This window comes from Helicoverpa zea, chromosome 10 (genome assembly GCF_022581195.2).
Source record: "Helicoverpa zea isolate HzStark_Cry1AcR chromosome 10, ilHelZeax1.1, whole genome shotgun sequence".
In the NCBI taxonomy this organism is placed as follows: domain Eukaryota; kingdom Metazoa; phylum Arthropoda; class Insecta; order Lepidoptera; family Noctuidae; genus Helicoverpa; species Helicoverpa zea.
The window spans coordinates 9,177,433-9,195,460 of NC_061461.1; the positions used below are offsets into that span (position 1 = coordinate 9,177,433).

Genomic DNA, 18,028 nt, shown 5'->3' on the forward strand with positions numbered 1-18,028 from the left:
TACTCTTCTGAGTAGAGACAAGAATTTCTGCCATTTCACTACATAATCATACTTTCCTAAAAAGTTCTCGATTTTGTAAAACCTATATAGTAATTGTCCCCAGTCTTAACCTTGGAAGTGTTGATAGGGAAACTGAATTGTTTATGAGTTGGTCACGTTTTTGTCCTAAGGATAAGAGCCATGGTATCACCAATACATGTGGGTAATAGCAACAGATTGGTAGGTCAGCGTGTCAGTTAGCTATTGTTTAGTTCTAGTTTAAAATTGGAACATAAAAATGTAGCTGTCTTACATTTGAATGAATTTAGCTATCTGTCATCCATGATTTCTTTTTTTTTTATTAACGTTCCCTCATTATTACCGACCATGTACAGATTAAGTGTCTCAATTGTTATGTAGAAGTTTGATATAAAATGACTCCATCGTGGATATCATGAAAGGTAAATTATAGGACCAGACATGTTGTAAATGTAATTCAAATATTACATACTATAGTTAATTTGGTCTTCAGTTGATAAGTCACGTTTCAGTTTTTTATTCTAATGTATTTTGTATGGTTAGCTATGTCTGGTATAATCTAAAACGCGTGCCACATGTGACCTGTGATCAACACCTCCTTATTTGAATTTATTGAATATTTGCTATTGTTTTAGACTCTTGTTTTGGACATGGCTATCAAAGTGTAAATTGAATTTCATACCATATTTCAAGTAAAGGACATTTGATCGAGCATAGAGTACTTTATACGCTTCTTTTGTATCGAGAAAGAAATCTAATAATAATCAGGATCTATGATTAATTTACTGAAGTTTCAAATAAATGTCTGTCTACCATTTGAACAACCTGTGACTTACCTCAGATTGAGTTGTGAAAACCGACGGGCACGGAGCCAGTGGAACCGCTTTGCAGCAGTTCAATTCGTTATAAATATCATGCCTGCAATTTCGTGAGGAAACTTTTACTGCGATCTATTTACGTCTGCTTTAACTTCCCATTAATTGTCACTTAAACCGAAAATTTGAAATCCCAGAGGAAATTTGAAATACCATCCTAAAAGCACGCACCAGAAAGTCTTTGTTGGCAAAAACATCAGTGATTCATGTATTTTTCCCAAGAAACTAATCATCATCATCATCCTCCTGCCCTTATCCCAATTTTATTTGGGGTCGGCGCAGCATGTTTTCTCGTTCCGTACTCTTCTATCTGCCGTCATCTCACAAGTAACATTCTTTCTTACCATATCTACTTTCACATAATCCATCCATCCAAACTAATATTTTCTGCATTTTGCGTCGCTGAGATCAAATTACGGATAAATTATAAACGGTCAAATAACCACAATCATAGCCGGAGTAAAATAAAACATACGAACAACATAATTCACTCGGTAGAGTCCGTTAGTACGAGGCTTACCTCAACCACAAATTCACATGCACGTCTACGTTATTTACTTTGCATTCATAGGTGTTCAAGGTGCATTTAAATCTGTTGTGCACGTGTAACACGATGCATTTATTATTAATGACGGTTTAATTGTCCATATAGTAGTATGACAGCGCTATTGAATGGCTACGGTCAGATTATATTGCTCAAATGCGATTGTCACTCGTCTATAATGGCCACTGTTGGTAGCTCACCGGATCACCCTCAAGATATCGACATAATTAGTGTAGTGTTTATCAAGGCGTGGGTTGATTAGGATATCGAATTATCTACAGTAAGGACTACAGCCTTATCATTGCCATTGTCGGTTGATTTTGCAACTGAAGTGGGTGTTGTGTCATTTATCTGTGCCATTTATTAAGTGTATCTTGAAATATGAGTGTGAGGAGTGTTAAGAAGATAGTGAGTGCTTTTCTTTGTTGTGTATCTTAAAATTACAAGTAATGACAAAGAATTTCGCCGGTCATTTAAATAATGATTCCATTGTCTTGGTAATTAGTTAAGCAGTTAACGATTAGCAATTATACTGCATTATGTTTTGCTGTATTAGGTTAAGGAACCGTGACAAATAACTGGTTTCATTAGCATTCATTAACCTACTTGAGATTGAATCTGCTCTAAAGATGTCATACTAATCTTGATTTCAAAGCAAGCAAGCGCCCACCGGTTACATCTAAACGATATATTTCTTTCTTATATGTATGGAACAAATTGCATAAATATCGTTTTCTGCTGGACCTTCCAAGATTCGTTAATGCAAAAAATAAGTATGCGATTGAAAATACTTTTGTATTTGCGATTATTTTTAAGAGTATCGACAAAATCGATTGGTCCTATTAATTTATTCCTCTTTTGCAATGTACATATTCGATTCAAAACCTTTCCGATCAAAGCATAATTATTGATTCAAAGGGCTTGATTTATTTACATCGCATAATTTCATCCTGTGCAAGTCTTCCATATAACAATGTTAAAGGAAGCAGCCTGCGACAAGCGTGCGGCACTAATCAATTAATGGCAATCGAGATCACGTGCGCAGGCGTCGCAACACACGACACGACCACGTTGCCAGCCATTGTACGCAGTGGCCAACTTAAATACCATTACATCAGACGAAACAAATTGACCTGAGAATTTATATCGAATATTCATTCACTAATGTTACGCAATCATAAAAGAATCTGAAATTAATTAAAAACATTTTTCAGCCGAACTTGCGGGGTTGCTAAGTGTGTAATTTTCGATTTAAAAACACTGTTTAAGTTTCCCCTAACTTGCTTCAGTTTGAAAATCTGCAGTGCTATTTCATGAAATGTTTTCAGCATGACTTGTTGCATTTAAACGGTTCTACGAATTCAATTAGAGGTTCGTTGAATAGGGCTGTCTGCAGCGACTGGCAACTGCTTCTGAATGGTCTTAAGTCTTTTGTTTTTGGTCCGATCAAGATTTCCGTTTGAGAGCACATGTAAATGAAAAATTTCGCTTACAGTGAAATGTAAATTTAGAATTCCTCAGACTGCATTCTAAGGTCAATAACTCCAACTGCAGAATTTGTGGTCATCAAATCTAAAGTGAAATTGCTGATGAGCCATCTGTTGAATAAATATTTTTGTGTCAAACTTAGTATAGGACGTCCTAATGCAAACGTTCTCTTTGTTTACAAATAATTCGGGCTTAGGGAAATTATTTATACTTCAAAACAAGTTTAATAGCTTACGTCAAAATGACTTGTTTGACCCAAACACAATGTAAGTCATCGTTCGATTTTTCTTTGTCCAAGTAAAAACTTGACTGTTGACTTGATTAAAATTTTCTATGGTGCTGAAAGTATTTTTCTTTATTGCGGGAAATAAACCATGTTTCATTAATTGTATTAATTTAACAGCAACGCGGAATTATTTGATATTATTCATTCTGTTTGAAGCTGACGGGATTCTTTGTCTCGGTATGTTTTAAGTACAGAGTGCTAAGGTCGTTTGGGCTTCCTCGTTAGTTCGAATTTTCCGCCTTCACACGTTGGTATGAGGCAAAGAGTTATTTTAATTTGAACTGTCAGTGTTTATTCCTCATGTCATGTTCGTTTTAATTGTTCGTAGTGGATAGAAATAATTATGCCTCATTCCTATTAATCGTTTAACTACCTAGGGAAATCATTCTATGACTACCGTAGTATACGTAGGTACCTTATTTTTTTATGTAAAAATAAAGTATATTATTATAACCTTCGCGAATGAGTAATCCATTTCAAAGCTTTTAAGAATAAATTATTTATAGCAAAATCACATAATCACGCCGAGGAAACTAGGAAGTGTGTTCTATAATCTATGTTAACAAAATAAATCACTATGCCGGAGCAATGGTGTAAACATGCCCAAGGTTGGACTCCCGTCTGGTGCAAACAAAGCCATGGGCTGTTACAATGACAGCAGCACCCATGTGTCAAACTGGTTCTGGATACCATGAGAAACTCCTTGGACGTATTTCGGATATCAATAGCGGCTAATCCTTTTGCAAATGATGAAGCGAGCAACAATAAATTAATTAAGACAGCTGTTTTTTTTTTATATCCAAGTGTTGTTTTGTTGCCAGTGTTGTAAATTAAGAGTGATAAACTAAGCTTCATGATTATAAAATATGTAATTATGACGGATTTATCATAACCTTGGCCTTATTTTGTAATTTGGTTGTAGTTTTTTTTTTAAATATTATAATTGAATATTATTATCGGTACTTACTGAATTATTACTACTTAATACAAGCTAAATAATTGTGTTATGAGAATTAGGAAGGTACTTCAATTTTTAGGATAACATTTAATGTGGTTCTGTTCAAACCGTTGAAATTGTTAATCCATACACAATGAAATATAACCGCCATCAAATATTTATATCTTCCAAACTCCACGCTAATCCGCACTTAGTAAACACCTCGACGTTCGCACTAGGGTAATTTTCCTCTCGCGCCGTGACTCACCGCTGCCGCATTGTTTATATTATTTGAATTGGTATCATTTGAAATAGGTGCGCGTAGAAACAGCAGGTTGGCACCACGTGCTAGAACTTGTAAACAACTGCGCCAAACTATAAGCTTCGAATGACGAACTACTCGTATTTCACTTGTTTTACTCACGATTCCAGGTAATCCGCGAACGATTTGCGTCATGTGTGAACATACCCTTAGCGAAATAAGAGTGATATATTGTACATATCATGGTGTTAGCACATGCTATTGAATGTGTCTACAGAATAACTCGATGTCCAAGTATCACAGATAGTTCTAACAGCGGACATGACAGCTGTTATTGACATGGCGGCAAACAAAGAAATGATAAAACGATAATGAAACACCGCTCATGTTGGTAACAAAGAGATGTCCACATCAGTATTTTCAACTGTGACATAATTTACTAAACTACTCATTTACTTGTTGATTGTTTTATCAACAATGTTTGTTTTATGCATGCCTGACTGTACATACGTAGTAATTAGAGTTAGAACTAGTCTGGGGTACAGATAACATGCATAAACAAATGTCTACAACAATAATGTTTTATCGTATTATTTTAAACTTCCTAGTATAAGTTGCAACAGAGTGCTTAGTGCGAGTTTTCGTGAATTTTTTTACGGACTCACATGAGAGCGCGTATACTAAGATTTGTATGGAACAAAAACAGCTCCACCTAGTGTCAAAAATTGGAACCTGTTTTTGTTCCATACAAACAGTGTTGCCAACAGTTGTAGAAGCTTACCACCAGAGTCAACTTTTAAAACCACCAGAAAACCACTAACAAAAATTTATCCCACACTTAAAATCACCAAATTCACCACTAAAAAAATATTGTTTATATTTTATTGTAACCTAAAACAATTTAATCATCCAAAGATGTAACTCGGCAACGATAGAAAATTAAAACAGACAAAGCATTACATCTGTTTAGCAATTCATCCGACCCGATCCGAATCCTTCACAAATTATAATCGGCGTAGTAGTTTCACAAATTGTTTAGTTACGCATTTGACCAATGAATGAGTACTTATAAGTTCGGCCATTCAGAGAATGCGTTCCTGACACGTCGCGATTGAACTGACGACGTAACTTTGCAATGGCGTTGCAGTTACGATAAAAATATTTTTGCTGGTTGTTTACCGTTTTAACAATTGAGGAGCATTAAAACAACATTATTATATCAATAATCAATGAATGTTATAATTTTGTGCCAAACTGAGTGTCAAATAACTTGGTAAACAATATTTTTCTAAATCTATACTGCGCTATTACAAGGTTATGTCAGCGGTTTATATTTTGTAGTGCTGTGCTAAAAATAACAGGCAAGTATCGTAATCTGTTCTTATACAGTTATAATATAAAATAATACGTTTTGATTTTCTTTTTAAGAATTGGAAAATAATGGACTATAAGACTTAATTATAACTTTTATGAAAAATAAAAATAAAACTATGACCAAACCGCATTTTTATACTTAGATTAAAAATGGTAACCCCAAATGGCGTTATGGGCCGCCATTTTGTGACGCTAAAACAGTCGTCCGTTGTCGTTTCGTGCGCATAGACCACGTTTTTCAAGTGTTTTCGATCTGTTTTTATTTGATTACCCGGCTTTTGTTAGACCGAGATATCAGGATTGATTCTGTTATTGATAATAATATAATTATACATGTAGGCGAAGATGATGATGAAGACACCACCTCCTCAAGCAAATCGGAGTCTGATTAATATTCTGTTCGCACATTCAATTCAATGTACTTGTAACAAAGAATAAATAAAACAATTTTATTATATGAATATTACCTTTTTTTGGTTTCCACTTAAATAACTAAAATATAAAACAAATGATTCCGCCAATTTAAAACGAAAATAATCTTAAAATAATGCGGCGGTTCATTTTGAAGGAACGGTAACGAACTCAGTGTTATGTTGTGCCCATCACTAGTCGTGACTAACTGATAGGTGTCAGGAACGCATTCTCTGAACGGCCGAAGTATAATATAATTATATAGTAGTCGTTCACCTTTTTGTTTTGTAGATGCTTTTTTGACATTCCGTGAGACTTCAAATCTCCATAGTAACTCCTTAAAGTTGTACCACAAAACTTACATTTCGCTACTTGACCCGCAGTACTTTCAACATTTCGCCACTAAATAGGGGACTTAAACCACCAGTATTAGTGGAAAATCCACTAAGTTGGCAACACTGCATACAAATCTTAGTATACGCGCTCTCACGTGAGTCCGTAAAAAAATTCACGAAAACTCGCACTAAGCACTCAGTTGCTAGAACAACAGTTGGTATTTTCATTTTAGTGCGAAAGCTCAGCACAGTTTTTCTTTTATTACGATCACAAAGAGCAGATTGCTACTGCGTTGTTTCATTGTTTTCCAGTTATTTACAATAGTCGTGTATGTGGTACTTGTTAGTGTTTGACATTCATCTTGCATTTTAATCAGAGAACAGCCTTTGGCTATGGCAATGGCAGTGACAATGGCCGTGAAATAAACGATAGCTTTACCAACTCCAACAAACAAGCAATTACGTCATACAGGAACGACGCTCTTATAAATTAAAACTTGGTAACATATTGATCGCGAACTCCTGTGTGGGTGGCGAACTTCAAAATAAAAGTTTGACTGGCAGGAATAAGCTACCGATGGTAAATACCCGGAGCTCGTTAAGAGCAAGCATTTTATTACTAACGTTTATAGAATTTACGACAGACGACAATAAAACAAGCTAAATATGTACAATAATAATATCTTCTGTGACGTCATTCATTTGAATTTACGGCGCGTAATTTAATGTCAATGAAAAGTTTTTATTTGTTAAGACTTAGCCATGACATTGGCACTCAAATTCAGCGATGTGAATAAATAAACACTGCAAATTAATTTTAATATAAAAATCAGCAGTGAAAACGCTGATGGATTCCAGTGACGTTTTTGATTGATGGACCAAGCATATACCCTAACCATTTTGTCTCAGCCGTTTATTTTTAGACCATTTGTTTGCGTATGAGCAATGATATAACGCGCCCATGAAATGACAAGAATGTTTGTGCAAATTAATTTTGACGAAAAATGGGACCGATTATATTTTATCGTCGAATCGGCTATGTCATAATCAGTTATTCGAAATTATTGTAGAGTACAGCTGCAAAAATCAATGGCCACGTTCACATAGCATATTCATACCTTCCCCTATAGAATTCTACAGAATACTGCAATGTAACTGCATTGAGGTTGAGTGTGCGCGCGGCGCCACTTTTATCGAGAACCGCAGTGGTGATTAAAAAATAAAAAGCTATCGTGTCTTTGTTTCAGACGGAAAGTGAGACGTCATGCGAAGAAGCAGCAAGACTGACGGCGGAAGGCGCAGCCGCGGACGCCGAAGACGATGAGGCCTACGACTATGCCCTGCCGCCTCCCCCCGACGGGGGCTACGGCTGGGTCGTGGTCTTCGCATCCTTCATGTGCAACATGATCGTGGACGGCATAGCATACACATTCGGCATATTCCTACCCGAGCTAGTGACGTTCTTCGGCGAGGGTAAAGGCACGGTCGCGTGGGTCGGCAGTTTGCTGTCCGGATTTTATCTTGCAGCCGGTAAGATTTATAATGATTGATAAATTACGAACCCTTAGTTTATTAATAGAAGCCGACATCACTTGATATATGGCTTAGTTTATTACTCTAACAACTTTATTAACGTTCCATTATGATATCGTAGATACTCTATCTAGATATGCATGTGAAATAGTTCATTGAATTGGTGGAAGCATCTGACGGATAGATCTTAATTGACGTTAGTAATTGCGACGACCTTTACGAATTCCTCCTTTTTGGACGGCATTGCATTTGAACGGTCGTTCATTTCCTATCAATTCAGGTCACGTTGTCACATGCAGCTATCCATTATTCATGTGTGTGGATCGGACATACGTATCTAAGTATCTACCGAGACTCGTATAAGCCGCTAATGTTTCTGCGTACGCAAATATATTAGTATTGTAATGTTCCAGGGTATTAGCATACTTACCTATCTTAGAAACAGAAAATAAATTGCTTCAGAAACTTGGCTTATTGCCTTCTTAATCATCGAGAATTATTATGACAGATTTTGCAGTTTTCTTACGACCACAACCTACATTCCTGAAGATCATATCCGAATGTGTACATCAAATTTCATGCAAATTGTTGCTACCATTATTTTACACTAGATTATATTATCTACTAGCTTTTGCCCGCGGCTTCGCTCCCGTCAACTGACTTCTCTACTTTACCCTATTTTTTTTTTCATAAGAACCTTCTCCTGACAATAACAAACACAACAAAAAAAGAATTAGCCAAATTGGTCCAGGCGTTGTTGAGTTATGCGCTTACCAACACATTTTGCGATTCATTTTTATATTATAGATAAAGATACGCCTGATATTAGTGATATCATGTACCTGTAGTAATTGACACTTGAAGCGTGTGCAGTAATGCAAAATAAGCGTGTCGCTGTTAAAACCAGCCCAGTTCATTACGAGTACCTCGAAGCCGTCGCGATAACCGAGTACATTGCATTAGTACTAGATAAATCCATACAGATTAGTCGGAAACCATCCGCATAGTGCAACGCATTTGATTATGTAATACTGCTTATCATAGCTCAAATTCTTCGTGACGGTTGATAAAATTACAAAGCAAATCTGAGACTAATCTCTATGACTTAAAGACAAGGAAATTTTAGTTTGTTTCTATGCAGAATAATCAAAGCTGCTCATTGTTTATCTATTAATTTTCTTACGATGTAGTAATCGTAAGTAACGTATCAGCATTTTACCCGTCGATCGGCACTATCTTATTTTATCTATTTTAAACTGCCATTGACCTGATTGAGGGTACTCGATTACGATCGTAGATACGGCGATGGCCCGATAAATAAAAATGTCCTAGAAAACTATTTTTCCTAAAGTCTTATTTATTTTGCATGAGATATATTTGTCTTAGCGAAAGTGTTTTATCAAGAAGTCCTGACATAGTAACCCTAGCATTTCGAAGTACGTTATCTGTCTCCGAACTTTGATTTGGGCTATCGGTATACTTATGTAGACATGCAGTTGAACTGTATTCTTGGCCGTTATTGTTGTATGTCTCACAACAATAGAAACTATGGATTGATGACAATGTTTATTTCAAATACGCAGATCAAGCTTTAAATGAAATTTAAATCCTCCCCCTACCAGTTACTGCAAGAAAGCTGCCGTTATTTTTCAAATAAATCCTTGAACTCCTTAAAAGAATAAAAACATGTGTTTGCCGTAAAATGAACTTTTTACGACGATGCATCGGTTCCTTGAACTGGATTGCAAGTATTTAAATAATACGAGTGCCGAGATCAAGTTTGTAAATGTAGGTTTTAGTACCAAGGTGGTCACTTGACTGTTATTGATAATGATTCTATGCCTATAATGGCTTGCGTGAGAAACAAATATTATAAAATACTACGTGTTAATCGTTCAGGTGAGAATGCAAATTAGTATCAATTGCTTTATCTACTTTATCGTACTTATACAGAATTGGCACAGTATCAATGACCCAGTAGGATACTCTTGCGAAAGAATGATCTAAGATTGTTTGTTGAAGTTTTCCTTTAATATTTAATAATATTTTTTAATAGTACAGAATAAATAAACATTTATGTTTTAATATTGATCATACCTATAGTTTAATGACTTTCGCTCTTCTAGAGCTTCTAGAACGGAGTTCTCTATTCGTTTCCACCATGCACACGGGACTACAGAGTCATGTTAATTAATTAGTTAAGAAAATTCTCAGTTATTATACAATGCTAGAGTAACTAATTCACACCTGATAGTTTTCCTGAAGTGTTATGTAAGGTCTAATGTAAGAATGTGTAAACTATTATTATAGTTAAAGAACTAGCTAAGTGGTTAATTTCCATTTGACAAAAAATGTAGTGGCATGCTACTAAAAAAATTGAATTATAAATAGGAACAATCAAATTGCCGCTGATTTTACTCTTTAAAATATAAAACCACGTTATAATATCTTTCATTTGACGTCTTAATGAAAAATCCATGTTGTTCACAGGCCCAGTGGTGTCGGCACTATGCAACAAGTACGGGTGTCGAGCTGTGTGCGTGGCGGGGTCCTTTGTCGCAGCTATCGCCTTCGTGCTCTCAACCTTCAGCAAAAGCGTTACCATGATGATGATCACCTATGGCTTGATTGGAGGTAACTTCTTCGTATTTTATTCGAGGCCTGTTATATCTATACAAATAAGTGTTTAGACTCTTGTTTGAAAGTATGATAATCATTGAATAAACCATATTTTCTGTAATATTACCTGTCGAGGATCTGTCAAAGTCTGTACGTAAAATATACGTCTAATAAATATGGGTTTCTCTATTACATTCTGTTTTCTTGGTTGGTTGGCAAGTTGGCAACTGATTCTAAGGCCAGTCTGAGTATACAGCGGAAGCGATGCATTGATATTTCTCGATAAATAAACATGTGAAAAATAAACTATGAACATGTATCAATCTTTTCACACAATTCTATCAATCAATGTCGAGTTAGTTTGACGTAAATTTGAGGTAGGTATAACATTGTCTTTAAAGTCTTACTATATTTACCATAAATGGAGCGTTAGAGTAATTCTTTGATGTCAGTATAATGGGTGTTTTATGTGGAAATCAGATATTGATTGTTACCAAGAAATCTATTGTTACGTGTTTATTAATGTCGGTTTAAGTGGCCATTCTTCATCATGAAAACATAAAAATATTGTATGACTTATAGCTGCACTTGAAATATTTGCATGCATTCTCGGAATTCATTCAGCCGGAAAAACGACACAGAGTTTACATGCCAATGAAACACAGATAAGCGTTGGAGTCGTTTCCTATTTCAATGTGATTCATCTCGACATTATGACTTTTCTAATTTACTCCCTCTTACCAGAAGCTTCTCTCGGGTAATTAAATGGCGAGCACTTTACACATCAGCAATTTGTATCCAAGTAAATACAGTAAGGGTTAGCAATAAAACTGTTTGCAGGATTCATGTGGACGTGTGAGTTATGTAAATGTCCACTGGCCTTGGCACGTTGGCATAGTTATGGGGTGGCGTCGCTTCGTCGCCAGCCGTCCTTCAAAGCTTGGTTTGAGAACATAAAGTTAAAGGATATCGTACAATACATTTCAGATTCACATAACGCACCGCAAATGGTCATAACAACAGATGCGAAATGAGGCCAAATACAACTACTCTGATAATTATTATACAACTGGTTACTTCAATTTACAAATACATGATATTATGTCGCGACGTAAAGTATCAAATAATTATAGACTCAGGTTACCATTTGTGCTTAGTAACTACAATCATAATGAATATAATTTATGCGAATATGCAGATTATTCTAACAGCATTTTGATGAGTCAATTCCTGACATCAACAAATGAGTCAAATGCGATTAGTATTAAATTAACTGAAACTTTGAAAATTGCACACTAATAATAGAATTATGTTGTGCATTTCCCATAATAAGGTTTTTTTTTTCATATAGAAATGAACAATGTCTTTTGTTTACTACATATAGACAAAGTTTATTCGTGACATAATTTAAAGTTTACTGTGATATTGTTCTTCGTGTTCTTTGTTTAATATGTAGCGTCGTCATTGAAGATTCAGCTCATAATGTATGTATTTTGACCACAGGATTGTTTACTACAGTCGTAACATAGTATTTATTGAAATAATTTATCTTACACTTAAACTTTTTAGCATTGGTATGTATTTATGAATCCGATTCGAAGACCTGTGTTATTCTATGTGCCGTATAATCTGTATTTTTAACTTTTATACCACAGCAGAGTAAGGTATTGTTAACATTAAAATTACGCTCGCCCTAATTTAGTATGTTGACTACATTTAGCCATTGTTGGTGTTGATTATGCTAAACATCAAAGTTTTTTGTTGCTGCTCAATTAAGCGTAAACATTTTATTGCGAAGAATCATAATAACGTTAAACACAGGACATTAGTACACAGGTATTAACATTCATTAATAAGTAATGCGTTTCAATGCAAGTGCATTGTTCTTAATACCTTTTAATCGATCTATTTGCGTTCAACTCGTGGGAAGATAAAACTCTCATCGAGTGATGTCGTTATACCAACAATGTTTTCTGATAACTATCGAGTTACAGATCCCGGGGGAAATTACCAGGGATCGATATAAGTATTGAGTGTCCTTGTTAATTATATGAATGTATTTCCGTAATTAATCGTGTGCCACTGTCATGGTCAGACCATAAAATAGGTTGACATTTAGAGGACACGTAGTAAATAATATGGAAATATTTTCTTTCCACATCAATATAAATTAATACATCCGGTATTTTGGAGTAGAGTTTACGGTTCTCTTCTTATCTGGTGTTTATTATGTTACTGAAATCCTGCGTTCGTATTATGTAGGCGTGCATTATACATACGTGTTTAGATTCAGCTGATGTCTTCCAGACGCGTCAGAAATGTCGGACAACACAATCAAAACGAAAATGTGACCGTCACGCTTCGAAAGATTCAATATTTGACGGTTTATTCAAACAAACCAAAGCTACAATACCTCAAGAAATATTTCTTCATTTCTTGTCCTGTCTTTTGTTCGATCGAGATGCTTCAAATATTAAAACCGTTTCGACACGTTCTTTGTTCTCTCGAACCCTTGAAAACAGAGGCAACAGCCCGCGTGTAAAATTGGACATTTGCCAGTAGACACCAATGTGAACGAAGAGGCTTAAATGACGCTTTAGTTTCAAGTGTTAAGCCCTTCTGACAATTAGCTGAATTCGAAGAAAAGCGGGCTTCCATTGCACGAATGCAGCGTTGTTATTCCTGGCGATTTAAATTGCTGATATGAGCACGCTACGTACATATGTGTATTTACATTAGGCTAGTCGCTCACAGAAAACTCGAGGCGTCGCGTCGACACGTGACATGGCGTACAATAAAGAGATGTAAAATGTCATTATGACAGCAACGTTGGTCTTTTGTTTAATTGCTTTCTTTGCTCTTTCCATTTTCTTCTTATTTATAAATCTCATGCTAAACATGTGCAAAATCATCCTAGTTCATTAACAGGACAAGGAAAATGTAAATGTAGATGTGCCTTGACCTCTTTTCATTCTAAAAGTATATAATTACAAAATATTCTGCTAGAATGTTTTAAATGCTTTTGATTGAGCGCTTATGCACCGTCTGTTGTATCTGTTAACAGCGCTCGTGTAGTCCAGTTCATAAAAGGGGAACGTTTCGTGGAAAATAGAGCTCCATTCACGAAATACCTTCCATAGTCTCTGCGGACCTGCAAACTATATGCATATGCTACGAATACTTTAACGTGTTTACTTCAGAGTAAAAGCTCAATATAAATTACTAATGAGTTTGTCTTAGTTTCGAGACAAATTGAGAGTCTGTGGTGTACACTGAAACTTATTTGAAGGTCATTAGAACATGGGACGGTTGGCCAACTGCCAGCATCTGCAGACGACATGGCGCCTTACTAGGCTAGAATTTAATATTGGCTTTAATTGTACCTACGCACACCAAAACCTACGCAACAAGCCTAATTTAAGACTTTACAATTTTGCTGTTTAAAATCTTGCACATTGCAGGAATCGTTAATAGAATTCTGAATATCAAATGTGACCTAATTCCTGTACCGCAGGGCAGGCATCCAAGGTTTTAACGATGGAAAAATACACCGTCGACTTTTCTTCAATTCACATTTTCTACAAACACATTCTGAATGATATGGCTATTTCACAACCGTTTTTTTTAATCCATCGTCCGATCATTCTGGAAAATTGTGTTTGCAAGATGAGCTCACGAGAAAATCCCAGAAATGATTCAAAAATCAGTCAGTATGTTTAAAATGTAAAGGTTTTAATAATTAGCACGTCCATTTAGCACCAATTTTAGTGATCCCGGTTGGCAGCCAACCGCTGAGATCATCAGGTCTCAATGTCAGCCATTCGGAAATATAGTGTAACGCCGAGCAAAACGTTCAATAAAATACATATGAGGATATTAAAACTGTCGGAAATAGATTTGTGTAGACTGTAGAAAATTTTATTCTGAACTGTATTGTGTACCTAGTATATTACTACAGTTTTCATAAAATATTAACAACTCGGCGAGTGCCACAGGTAAAATGTGCAACAAAAACAAGATAACATCTATCTACAGCGAATTCTGAATTATGCTTCATTTTATTTTTAGTTATCTTTTATTCTATGTGTACAAAGATTACCATTTCCGTTAGAAAACACATCTCATTTGATAGTTGACACAATCATCTTAAATCAGACTATTATCCAAAGCAAAGAGGAAAATTGCTAGTAATTGTTTTATTAGAGAGATAAATGAAAATACTCCAACACAAAGAAATGTTTTCCTACATAATACTTCTGGCTCGACCTCGAAACTCGAATGCTACGGTTCAAATTTTCCGAAACATTTCTAGGAAAATTCATTCAACTTTTGAATCTTGGTGCCAATTTTTTGTTTACGTAAGTCTATTGGAAATTTACTCTTCGATAGTTAAGAGTCTTCTTTATTTCCTTGCTTACAACACATATTTATACTAATAGGTATTTGAGGAATGACACAGTAAGTAGTTAATAATTTATCATGAAACCTTGTTTTTATTTTATTGCGGATTCATATCACATTTCGTGTAAAAAATAGGTCAGTTAGTTTGCTTTAGATTTATTCTCTCATTTTCGGTATTAAAATATCAGTTGTATAAATAAACTGAAAAAGGAGAGTAGAACTGATTTACCTGATAAGACTACTTTATATTTTCTGTTGAATATTTACCAGATGACCTTATAAATTTTTTTTCGGAAACGCTGGTTAGTAATCGTCTTCGTTAAAAGGAATCTAACATTGTGTGTAAATTGATGATTAATTATTTGATGAGAAAAGTGGAATATTGTACTGGGGAAGTGACGCATGAGTTTATAAAGTGGCGACGACCTCTTTGCATCAGGCAACAACCCATATGCTCCTTTGTCTGGTTTCAAATACCGATTTGTGGGCCGACAACAAACACTGACTCATTTATGATTTGTTTTATACATTATACAGCTAAATGGAACTAAAATATTATCACGTAATTAAATATTATGGCATAATGCTTTCTCGTTTATTTTATGGCGTTACCGACTTTCAGTGAAAGCATTAAGACGATGCTTATTTGTTAACAAGTCAAGGTCGTAGGCAAGGATGAAGTTTCGAAGGGTTAGCTCCTTTGTGAAGAAATCGATCCTGGGGGACAACGTGGGAATGTCTGGAAACATTCATTTAAAATTAAAACTCGTGTTGCTAGCTAAGAATAATAATCTTGTAGCGACGACTGTGGCCTAGTGATAACTGCACAAGTGAATAAGTCCTATTTTGTTATCTGAAATACTGTCCTAATTAATTAACGAAATATGCTACACGCATCAAGTAATCGATAAAGAGTTCGTTAGCATGTTTGTTGACTAACTTTATGTAGATATGTAAGTCTAGGCGTGTGTAGCGTTATTCCAAGTCTGACCAAATATTTTATTCATGAAGTGTAACAATAAGAACCCTTTGTGTATTAGGGCACCGATGACTTGGTTCAAACGAAGCGAATCAGATGTCAATGTCCACGAGCAGTGAAATACCGGCGACTGTATGACGGTCTGTGTTTTTATCGCACGCCAAATTATATGACGTAGACACCTCAGGCGAATTGGTCAAAGTTCCCTGTAATTTGGGTGCGAGCCAAATTGAGCAACAGTCACTAATCATAGTGTTTCACCTCTTTGAAGATTTTGTTTTGCATAGCGACGCGAGTTATATCCAAACATACGCAGGTGATTCGGAAAAGTGACGGTTTCATTGTAGAAACAAAGCATTCTGAATGCTTTGCAGCTTTTGAGAACTTTAAAAACAATGCACTTCACAGCTCTTTGAATCAAACTGACAATGAATGAACTCTGTTGAGTGCAGGATCCGAGTGTCAAGCTTAAGATAGGCGTAAATATATAGTTTAATATATGTTTAACACCATTTCACGACTTAATTACGCCTCATGAAAGGCAGTATTAATTAACATTATTATTTGTGTCTTTTATTTTTCAAATAAAGGACACAAATGTTATTGCCGTAAGCTACCTACGTAAATATATTATATTGCAATATTTTTCCTTCATGATAAAGATAACGCTTAGACGGATTGTTTGCGTATATTCAACGTATGTGCAATTTTTCCAAATCATCGTTGAATGCAGACAATACAATTACACAGACTTAAGTAAGGTTGCACTCTACTTATATAGATTATAAGCAATCTTAAGAAAAATTGCGAAAAACTTAAGAATAACAAGAAAAAAACATTTATGAGTCGCTAAACACTAAAAGCCCCATTATTGTGTTCCCTGACTTTTCAATTTTTTTGTGTTTTCATAAACAATTTTCTTCTAACTCAATCTTTGTTTCAGGTCTTGGCTTCGGTATGATCTATCTGCCATCTGTAGTGGCCGTGGGTTACTACTTCGAGTCCCGGCGTTCCCTAGCCACGGGTATCGCGGTATGCGGTTCCGGAGTAGGAACTTTCAGCTTCGCGCCTTTAGCGGCTCTCTTGCTCAATGAGTTCGGTTCTTGGCAGAATGCGAACCTTTTGCTTGCTGGCTTAATCCTCAACTGCGCTGTTTTCGGCGCCTTAATGAGGCCTTTAGTCTATCCTAAGGTTTGTATCTATTTTCACATATTAAGAACACAATTTTACAGGACAGAAAATTATAATGAGCATGGTTTCATGTTGAACCTACTTTTTCTATGGTATCGACTTTGCTGTAATTATCCGCAATGCCGGTGAAATTACGGGAAATGTGCAGTTTAACATTCAAGTGTCTAGGTGTGTTGTGTACTGGATAATTTCTAGTTTATACTTTGTATACTTCAAAAAATATCAAGTAGGTGCGCAAAATGAGGTCACCAAAGGATACTGGGAAGCAGGAATATTTGGTAGGAAAAATCTGCAACCGAATTACTCAGAATCCAGAACAGATTGCGGTCATCCAGAATGTTACCTGCCTAACCTTATTAAAATACCGGTATTCTGACCACGTTACGCTAGTTAAGTTGTAGAGGTCAGGCAGTGGCTTTGTGAACCGATGACACAACAAACAAATAGACATACTTGAGGAAATCTAGAATATTACAAATTGTTATGCGTATTAGTAATGCTTTGTGATTTGCAAAAATGTAGGTATACAGTTGTAGGTTACCTAAGCTACCTTTATTTATGAGCCAATTGAACTTGTTTATCTTTAATTTCTCAAATGATTTCAACAGGAAGAGTTTTATTTCATAAATCCCATGTGCAAATATACAAGGAAACAGTTGTTTATATTTAAAATAATTAACTATACTACTTCTTTATGCTAGGAATGTGTTGTTATTCTCCTATGTACTCCTATATTACTTGAACTGTTAGCTATGTAGTGTTTTTTTTGATTATG

The 18,028-nt window shown here is 35.5% G+C and overlaps 1 protein-coding gene across 8 annotated transcripts in view; it reads left to right on the forward strand.

Annotated features, from left to right (window-relative positions):
* LOC124634104 (monocarboxylate transporter 3) overlaps positions 1–18,028 on the forward strand; it is a 43,218-nt gene that overhangs the window by 8,097 nt on the left and 17,093 nt on the right. For 5 of the 8 annotated variants that reach the window (XM_047169519.1, XM_047169520.1, XM_047169523.1 and 2 more), the window contains exons 2-4: positions 7,778–8,060; positions 10,554–10,697; positions 17,006–17,253. In XM_047169519.1, coding sequence (XP_047025475.1) covers positions 7,778–8,060; positions 10,554–10,697; positions 17,006–17,253 — 675 coding nt within the window. Of the gene's footprint in view, positions 1–1,576; positions 1,846–6,728; positions 7,111–7,777; positions 8,061–10,553; positions 10,698–17,005; positions 17,254–18,028 lie in introns of those variants that run through there. The other 3 variants (XM_047169526.1, XM_047169524.1, XM_047169525.1) reach the window with 3 other exon arrangements.